This window comes from Mastomys coucha, unplaced genomic scaffold, assembly GCF_008632895.1.
Source record: "Mastomys coucha isolate ucsf_1 unplaced genomic scaffold, UCSF_Mcou_1 pScaffold13, whole genome shotgun sequence".
In the NCBI taxonomy this organism is placed as follows: Eukaryota; Metazoa; Chordata; class Mammalia; order Rodentia; family Muridae; genus Mastomys; species Mastomys coucha.
In genome coordinates, this window is record NW_022196895.1 from 7,717,904 (window position 1) to 7,727,668 (window position 9,765).

The following is a 9,765-nucleotide window of genomic DNA, read 5'->3' on the forward strand; positions in this document are numbered from 1 at the left end:
AGAAAACCCCAGGACAGGAACCAGGCTCGCGCCAGAGCTCGATCTCTCTCAACCTTGAAGGCCGTTCACAGCCAGGACGCCAAATTTAGTTAGCCAAGTAATTTATTATTTTATTAGCAAATATGAATTGTAAAATTTGCTTTTAAGAGCAAACTGGAGACATTATTTCGGAAAATTGGACTCAAATGAAAAACGATGTCCGAAGCTTTAATGAATTGCTTACAAATGAACTTCCCCGAACCCAACCCGCTTAAAAATTTGGTTGGAACTTACCGGACAACCCAAAGTAAGCCACTGGAAGCCGCAGTGGGAATCGGGCCGGCCTGTGCCAGTCTTGTCTCTTGTGGTAGTAACTTTCGATCGAACTCCGGTTAAAATGTAAAGCCTTCGAATCCTGCTCCAGCAGCTAGCCTCTCCATTCCAGAGTTTTCTGCTTTCAGCCTTTCAGAAGAAAGGCAGCCGCGCTGAAGCTACAGTGACTAGGAGAGTTAAAAAGGAACAAGGTAAAAGTGACACAGTTAGGCAAGAACGGTTTAGAGACCATCTCGGTAGCAGGTTTAAAATTCAGAAGTGTTTGGCCGAGATTTACGATGTATGTAGAAAGAAAACGGGAGAATTCTTGCTAACTTCCTGGATTCGGAGGCTTCCCCCCCCCCCCGCCCCCAAGTAAGTTCTTTCCCTTCTCCCGCAGTACACAGGTACAGTTTAAGGAAAGAACCCCTTCACAATGAGGTCTCTCAAAATCGTGCTTTCCAGAGCACCTATGCACTCATGTTTCACTCTGCTTGGATCCCTCTCCTTTCTCCAGTTGGAAAAACAATACAAATAAATATCAAACGAAACTAAAACAACAACAACAAAAAAGAGTTCAAATGCTTCCAGGAAGATCTATAGAAAACATTTACTTTAATTTACCTGGGGTGTGCGTGTAAAAATCCACTCCCACAAGAGTGTTTCGCCTGTTCAATTCCCTTCCCGCAGCCCTCTTCCAGTGTCCAGCTTGTCGGAAGAAACCCGTTTGTGAGCCCGAAGGAATAAGACGAATATCACTGCTGCTGCCCGGGACAAGCAGTGCGCGACTCGTTGCTGACAGATCGGCACTGATAACCCCGCCAGTGTTCGTTTCCAGTCCTTGGCCCGCTAGGAACCGTATCAGTTTGTACACAGTTGTGATAACCATTTGGAGGGAGCGACTAAGGGGTGTGTGTGAGATTGGGGGTGGAGAAATGGTATTTCTTTCTGGGTCCAGGGAAGGTACCCCGCTCCTTCTCAACGCGTTATCTTTGATTGACCTGAAGTTCAGAGAAAGCTCAGAGTGAACGCGACAACCAAACTAGCGTCCTTGGACACCGCAGTGTTTTTCATTCAGGACGGTCCCCAGCGCTCATAGTTTGAACCTTTCGGTACACCACAACCGAAAGGTTAGCTGGGGAATGTCGTCCTGAACTCTACAAAACCTCCCAGGAATTTAGTATATATTTTAAGAGCAGGGGCGAGGTAGGGAAGACACACGGGCTCCTTCCCCCATCGTTGGATTCCCAAAGGGCCCCCACGACCTGAGCATCCCGAAATAGGGTCAGGAAAGTTTAAGGTCAGTTAACAAGCAACTGCGGGGGCGGCGGCGGGGGCTTAATTTGGAAGGAGGGGCTGGGAGGGCCAGTTGGGCATTCCCCCCGCCCCCTGCTGACTTCGGGGACACCCTGACCCAGGAGGTGGCGAGCCCCTCCCTCTGTGGCGGCGGTCAGCGGGGTCTATGAAGATCCAGCTCCTCCCGAGCCAAGTTTCCCTCCCCCTTCTGCCCCGGGTGTGACTCGTGTGTGTGTGTGTGTGTGTGTGTGTGTATGTGTGTGTGCAACTGGGGATGTGTTCAAGCTCTGGATGAATATGGGTCGCTGGCCAGGTCAGGCATGCTGTTGCCTCTTTCCCTCCCTTGGTGTCCTCTAGCTGGGCGCTCCCGGGGTGGACTCGCCCCTGCTCTGCGGACCGGGCTAGCAGCTCAGCCCACGCCCGCAGGCTGCCTGGCTCTTATTGTCCGCTAGGGTTGAGCACTCCCCTCCCCCTCCCCTCCCCACCCGCTTTTTTCTCCTCCCCTGGATCCCTCCTCCTTCTCTTCACCTCCGCACCCAGCAGCTTGTGGAGAGCAGTTCCGACCCACAGCCAGGCACCCTTCGGCGAGCGCTGTTTGTTTAGGGCTCGGTGAGTCCAATCAGGAGCGCAGGCTGCAGTTTTCCGGCAGAGCAGTAAGAGGCGCCTCCTCTCTCCTTTTTATTCACCAGCAGCGACTGGCAGACCCCGGACTCTCGCTCTCCCGCCGGCGCCCTCCGCCACTCTGCGCGCCCCGGAGCACCCTCGGCCGCGGCCGTCCTTCACGCACGTCGCTCGAGGTTCGACTGCTTCCTCCTTTGTCTGCCCCCTCCTCTCCATTCCAAGCCTATCAGTTACGGGCTCTCGGGCCTCCAGCTCTCTGGCCTTTCCCGGGCTGTGATCGGTTCCGAGGGTGTCCCCTCCTTCGCTGTAGAGGACTGCAGGGACTCCGAGGTTCCGGGGATTCTCCGGACCAGCCTCCACCCGCCCCCCAGTGCTTATCTGCCCGCAGCTTATCTCCGAGTTATCAGAGCGCCAAGGGGCGGGAGCCCGTAGTCCAGTGGGCAGAGAAACTTCTTTCTTGCTATCTTGCCCGGGTCTGTGTGTGGGCATTAATTTTACTATGGTTATCTCCGATGAGCCTAGGCGATTTGGAAAAGCAGCCCGGTGGAGGCCTGCCTGGCTCCCCACCCCCTCCAAGTCTCCCTGTCATTCTTTCTGCTCTCCCCTTTGGGGTGGCTTCGGCTCCGGGGCGGTCTCACCCCTTTTCCCTCCTGCGTCTCCCCCTCCTTTTCTCTGCGCTCTGCTCCACCCTACTATGTCCAATTCCAGAACGATCCGGCCTTTCCCCCGCTGGGGTTGACCATGGGGTGGGCCGGGGTGGCCGGGGTGGCCTGGCCGGCCAGAGTGCGCGCGCTGGTGGCTGCGAGGCGGGCGGTCTGTGTTTAAGGTGTGCGGTTGGCCTGGACGTGGTTGGACGTGAGGTTTTGCCGAGTGGGTTTCTGGCACTATTTCCTAGATCCTTATGCCTTTCCTGGCCTCTCTCACTCTCTGGGCTGGGTTAACTTTTTCTGGAGCTCGCGTTGGATCTGGTCAGCGAGGTCCGGGAAGCTCCGAGAAAAAGCGGCGGTTTCGTTTTCGGGGACAGGTTGCCTTTTCTAGCTATCTCCACGCGCGGAACTCTCTCACGGAGGCACTCCAAGAAAGGGCACCCACTAGGGGAGGCAGGGTGAGACAACATTCACGCACATTAAACCCTTTCGTGTCACCGGCTCAGAGTTAGCCAATCTGAGACAAGGAAAACTTCGGGCCGCTCTCGAGATCACTCTTGGGATCTGGCGCGCCTTGCAGAGGATGGATGCTATGGAGGGGTGGGAGAGGAGGGCTCGGGGACACGTGTCCTGGGTGACGGAGGAGGGCACCCTCGTTGTCCAGGATCTCTTGGCTACTGCACAGATCTCAACTGCTGTTTTCTAACCCCTCAAGTACGGGGCAGAAGCGGGATATTTAAAGAATGCCCTAAACTAGGGGAGGGGTGGGTGAGGGAGTGAAACGCCGTTTGTAGACAGTCTGCCCTCTTAGTAAGTCCATTTTATCTGACTACGGTCTTGTTCCTCACTCCCACCCTAGGGACCAAAAGTCAGGTCGGAGCAGCGTCGGCCAGTGGATGGCCTTGACTGACGGCGGCTGGTGCCTGCCGAAGCGTTTCGGGGCTGCTGCTGCAGACGCCGGCGACTCCGGGCCCTTTCCAGCGCGGGAGCCCTCCTCGCCGCTTTCCCCCATCTCGTCTTCGTCGTCCTCCTGCTCCCGGGGCGGGGATCGCGGTCCCTGCGGCGCCGGCGACAGCAGGACGCCGCAGCTCGACACCGAGGCGGTGGCGGGACCTCCGGGCCGCTCGCTCTTGCTCGGCCCCTACGCCTCGCATCCCTTCGCCGCTGCCCACGGAGCCGCGGCGCCCGGGGTCGCCGGCCCCGGGAGCGCCCTGTCCACTTGGGAGGACCTGTTGCTCTTCACTGACCTCGATCAGGCGGCGACCGCCAGCAAGCTGCTGTGGTCCAGCCGGGGCGCCAAACTGAGCCCCTTCGCGGCCGAGCAGCCGGAGGAAATGTACCAGACCCTCGCCGCCCTGTCCAGCCAGGGCCCCGCCGCTTACGACGGCGCGCCCGGCGGCTTCGTGCACTCCGCAGCGGCGGCGGCCGCGGCGGCCGCGGCGGCCAGCTCCCCGGTCTACGTGCCCACCACGCGCGTGGGCTCCATGCTGCCCGGCCTGCCCTACCTGCAGGGCGCGGGCAGCGGGCCGGGCAATCACGCGGGCGGAGCGGGCGCCCACCCGGGCTGGCCCCAGGCCTCCGCCGACAGCCCTCCGTATGGCGGGGGTGGCTCGGCCGGCGGCGGCGCGCCGGGATCTGGAGGCGCGGGATCGGCCACGGCCCACGCCTCTGCTCGCTTCCCCTACTCGCCCAGCCCGCCCATGGCCAACGGCGCCGCGCGGGACCCCGGGGGCTACGTGGCTGCGGGCGGCGCGGGCGCGAGCGGCGTGAGTGGCGGTGGCGGCAGCCTGGCGGCCATGGGTGGCCGGGAGCACCAGTACAGCTCGCTGTCCGCAGCGCGGCCGCTGAACGGAACGTACCACCACCACCACCATCATCACCCGACCTACTCGCCCTACATGGGCGCGCCGCTGACTCCAGCCTGGCCAGCAGGACCCTTCGAAACGCCGGTGCTCCACAGCTTACAAAGCCGCGCGGGAGCGCCACTCCCGGTGCCACGAGGCCCCAGCGCAGGTAAAGATCAGTTCGAGCCGCAGGGTGGGGGTGCGGGCCAGGTACCCTGGGGCTCCAGCCGGTGTGGAGCAGCTATTTACTACAGGTCCATCTGGGCCAGCAGAGACTTCTTAGAACGTGTTAGTGGCAGACTCAGAGGCTAGCAGCGATGCTGTGGGGGATTCTCTTGTCCAGGAAAGAGGGTGAATGCACTTCTATGACCTCAGGGCCGAGGGGAGGGGATGTGTACGGAGTGGCATAGGGCGCTTAGTGAGTAGTTAAGAACAAGGCAATTGAGAAAAATGTGCATTTCAGTTTGAGAGATATGTGGGACAGGATCTCTGCTTGTATCCTGGTTTGGGTGAATGTTGAGTGAGATTCCAGGACTGGGTGCATTTGGGATGTTGGGTGCTTGATCAGGTAGACACGTGGACAAATTCAGTCTCGTTCTAATTCAGTCTGCTGAGTTGAGGGGCTCCGACCTTTTCTTTGATATTCAAATAGGATACCCAAAGCCCCGAGACCCAGGCATCTACAAGCATCTATGTTCCCCCCAGGCAGTGAGGGCAAAGGGAACATGGTCATCTGTGACATCTGTGGTCGATAGGCCTTCAGGCTTGGCATCTGCTGGGTGGGATTCAGGGATGTGTCTTCTACTTGGCCAGACCGGGACTTTCAAGTTTAACTCACAAAGTTACCTTCATATTCTCCAAGCCAGAGGCTATTGAAGTGTAAAGTGGAGAACGCAGTCAGCTAGCTACCTTGGAAAGATACTTAATTTGGAAAGTGGCTCTGCTCTTAGCAGAGGAAGGTATGATCAGGGCATGATTTCTTTCTCTAGCCACCCTGTTTCGAACCTAGGGTTCATCCATAAGAAGTCTTTCCTTCTCAGGGTTTCACCCGTTTGACAACTGTTCCTCTAAGAAAAAGATGCAGTTGTTTACTTGAGGGCAGTGGTTAGTCTTGAATGGAGGCACACTTGTCCAAACTGTCCTTCCGGTGAATCTTTGTGTCTCATTCTGGGATCCCCCTCCCCACTTAGGTTTAGGGATGTCCTTTCAGGGCCTCTGATCATTACACTAAATGGGAATGTTGTTCAGTTCAGAAAACCCAGGAGCTTAAAGTGAAGAACCCGATTTGATCATCTCCTCACTAGTAACACACACAGAGAGGTCTAGAGACTTGGTAAAGACGTTCCTCCCCCCCCCCCCCAAGCTCTCAGGCACCTTCCTTCTGCACCTTTAGTGTCAGCCTGGAAGACAGGCATAGCAAGGACCCTGTTGAGAATGTTCTGATAGCTTGGGACTTGACAGAGCCTTGATAGACTGTCACCCTTCCTACCACATAAAGACCACATTTGGCTCCCAAGGGTAGAGACCGAGAGACTAGAAATCTTCAAGGGATGAGAAAGGGTAGCTGGGTTGTGAAGCTTTTGGACGTGAATAGGAAACCCCAAAGAGTTTGTGGGGCAGGGTGCTTGGTGTTTGAGTCTACCCCATTTCTGCCTGTTTCTTGACACCCCTTCGAATTCCCTCTAAGTTCTTTTTTCTTTTCCCTAGCCTTGAACCACTAACCATCTCATTTGACTGGGAAGATAGCTTGTGCGGAGACAATTCCATCTTTAGACATTGACAGGAATGGGTTTGTTTGAGAAAGGCTGTCATAGGCACCATAGAAGATTCTTTTGGCTTTGAACTTAGCCTACATTTTACTTGATTTTTTTTCCCCCTTCTGGTCTTTGGGCAGTTTAAAGTTGGAAAAATCTTCTGTAACTCAAGCAGATTTTGAAACTGGGGGTTTGGAGTGAAGGGACTTGGGAATATCCAGATTTTGCAGTCTGCTAAGAATAATAAAGTAAGGCAGAATTGACTAGGAGTATAGACCCAAGTTTGATCACACAGGCATACCTGTTTCTTTACCTTGATTTTTTTTTCCCTCCCTCATCTCTGCCAGGGTCTTTCCCAGTTTCCCTTGCTGACCTTGAATTTGCAGCCATCTTCCTGCCTCCACAATTGTAATTATAATAGTAATAATAGTCATTATTTAAAACCACATTTGGAGGTAGACCCTGTAAGTGGTTTTGAGCAAACACCAAGGCTAAAACTGCTGTGCACAGAAAGCAACTTGCACAGGAAGAAGTCTGCTCGATGTCCTTCCTCTGACTGTAGGGTGGATTGAAGTTGTTCACACTGAGATGAGCCCCTGATCCCTTAGCCTTCCTTTGCTCCCACTGAGCACAGCTCCACTCAGGGAACCACATCTGACTGGAATCTCTCACTTCCCAGGAGCACCCCAAGGAGCCACTTAGGATGGATGGAGGTGCCAAACCCCCAGCACAACCAGATTTTATAATTAAAGTCTATTTTCTTCTGTCATTTTAGAATTATTGCTGTCTGGCTCTTCTTGCAGAGAGACAGAAAAGGAACTAAAGAATTTTTATTTAATAATAATAATAATAAAAAAACACTTCCTAGAATTTTGAATTTTGTCTCTGGGACTGCAGAGAACTCTGTTCTACCTGGGGGCATCCACACAGTTCTCCCCCAGGGACTCTTTTTATTGTCCCTATGGCCAGGGTTTCCAGGGAATGCTCCACTCTGGTAGAGGAGCTCTCTGATAGGTAACATTTTAAAGTCAACAACAAAGGCAAAAGCCTTGTTTAACTTCAATGTCCTTGAAGTCCTGAGTATTTTACTGATTACTGTGGTCAATAGTGGCTTTTAGGGCAGAGAAGAATAAATCTTTGTGATGTGTTGTAAGTTCCAGTGTCCCCAGCATAACTTTGAACTCACTTGTGTGGGATGTTAGTTTCCTTTATATCTCAAGGCATAACTCTAGAAATGAAGGGCACTTTTTTTTTTTGGTAAGGTAAAAATTAATGGTATAAGCAGTTTAATGCTAAAACCATATTTAAATATTTTACCAGATTACTGACTGTCAACACAATCTCAAAACACGGAGGAGGTTGAGGTGTGGTGCTGTCTGCTGGCAGTGGTCTTCAAATAAAATGCTAAAGTGTAAAGTTCATTCACTTTAAAAGTGACTCAAGTATTTCTTGAAGAATGTCAAATTAGAGCATTCAAACTCTTTGTAACAGAAAGGATTCTCGTTTTTTTTACAAAGTCTGTATGTGATACATTTAATCTCAGTTTAGAGAACTGATGTGCTTTTATAATTAAACTCCTCGCAGAGAAACAGCAAATGCTATCATTTTTGTTAATTAAGACTATTTTGGATTTGTTTTTAATTAAGCTTTAGGTTACTTTCAAGTCCCAAAAGCTAACTGCATGATCTGAAAGACGGGAACAAACATTTAAAATAGATTTTAGATAGAAATATGTGCCTTTCCCCTCCCCGAGAAAATCTTTTTCTTATTTATTATTAATTGATATAAGTGCTAAGAACAGTATTTTTAATATGATTTGTCCTTTTTTAATTGAAGAAAAGGCACGCAAGAAGGAAGTGTTATGAGCACAGAAAATACTTTAAATTACTTGATAGTAAGGAATGGGCAGTGAATCTTGGGTATTTGAGGGCAGCGACCACTGAATATTATGCGGCACCCTTGCGTTTGACATGTTGCATTTTATAATTTCGATGGGCCTCGGTTGTAAAAACCTTTAGACAGCACGGCGACCAGAGGAGCGGTAGGGCACCAGAGCTGATCACCCCCCTCCCCCAAATTCTGTCATTCTTAGGACCTCTGACTTCCCTGGGAGGTTCTACTAGTCCCCCGGGGGACTCCAGCGTGTGGGACAGTGGTTAGAGGATCTAGGGCGACCAAGCCTGGGGTGCGCCTCCAGTTTCTGATCACCTGACTGGGACATTCGAGTGTGGTGTGCGCGGGGCTGGCGACCTCTCAGGCCTCTGGTTCTTGCTCTCCCCACAGACCTGTTGGAGGACCTGTCGGAGAGCCGCGAATGCGTGAACTGCGGCTCCATCCAGACGCCACTGTGGAGACGAGACGGCACCGGTCATTACCTGTGCAACGCATGCGGTCTCTACAGCAAGATGAACGGCCTCAGCAGGCCCCTTATCAAGCCACAGAAGCGCGTGGTAAGTGTCGCCGCAGGGGACTCGCAGCACCCCCCCCCTTTAGTAAAAAAGAAAAAAGAAAAGGAAGGAAGAAACAGAAAAGAAAGAAAGAAGGAAAGGAAGGAAGGAAGAAAGACACAGCTGGTAGCAGTTTATCTTCCATTCCCTGTACCTGGATCAAACTCGATACCAGGCAAGCCAGTGCTCTCTCTGATCCTGAACTGCACCTTCAACCCAGGTGCTGCCTCCCTCTCTCTCTCTCTCTTAAAGCACACGCACATATATTCTACCTTAAATTTAGAGATATTCTTGGCCAGTATACAAAATAGATACCCAAGAAATTGGGTTTGCAGGTAAAATCTGCAGAGCAAACGTAGACAAAGAAAGGTCGGCGGGCCTTATGTGTTCTTTGGTTTGGAGAAAGCAAGGCTCCCCTTCAATACCTGACCAGCCAGTGGGATACCACAAGAATCTTCTCGGGTCAGCGGCAGCCCAGCCTTGTCTGGCAGTGCTTTGGAGTTGTTCTACCTCTGTGGCAGTTTGCCCCTCCTTGGAGATCCAGGCTTAGCTCCCCACTCCTCTGCCTTTTAAACTGCCCTGACTATGGTAAAAGTTTATTTGCTCAAACATTGGTTATGTTGAAGTCTGGCTGTTGCAGATAGGCACAGAACTTGAGAAGATAGAGTCTTCCCAAATTGTGAATGTCACCAGTTCAAGCGTTTACCATCTTTTAAATAAGTATGGGGAATTCTTATATTTTTTCCATGTTTAAGCTAATATAGCCATTTGTTAGGACATATAAAGCTTGAAATGAAAGAAAAGAAAAGGAGAGAGAGAGAGAGGGAGAGAGGGAGAGAGAGAGAGAGAGAGAGAGAGAGAGAGA

The 9,765-nt window shown here is 52.3% G+C and overlaps 1 protein-coding gene and 1 long non-coding RNA gene across 2 annotated transcripts in view; one reads left to right on the top strand and one right to left on the bottom strand.

Moving 5' to 3' along the window:
• The window catches only part of LOC116086841, a 3,967-nt gene extending 2,540 nt beyond the window's left edge, over positions 1–1,427 (bottom strand). The window contains exons 1-2 of the long non-coding RNA XR_004117159.1: positions 916–1,427; positions 274–479 (exon numbers count right to left, since the gene is read on the bottom strand). This is a non-coding gene — a long non-coding RNA (uncharacterized LOC116086841). The remainder of the gene's footprint in view (positions 1–273; positions 480–915) is intronic.
• Positions 1,428–2,148: 721 nt separating this feature from the next.
• Positions 2,149–9,765, top strand: part of Gata6 (GATA binding protein 6) — a 34,218-nt gene continuing 26,601 nt past the window's right edge. The window contains exons 1-3 of the mRNA XM_031364965.1: positions 2,149–2,384; positions 3,715–4,868; positions 8,737–8,903. Of these exons, the coding sequence (XP_031220825.1) occupies positions 3,752–4,868; positions 8,737–8,903 (1,284 nt within the window). The 5' untranslated portion in view covers positions 2,149–2,384; positions 3,715–3,751. The remainder of the gene's footprint in view (positions 2,385–3,714; positions 4,869–8,736; positions 8,904–9,765) is intronic.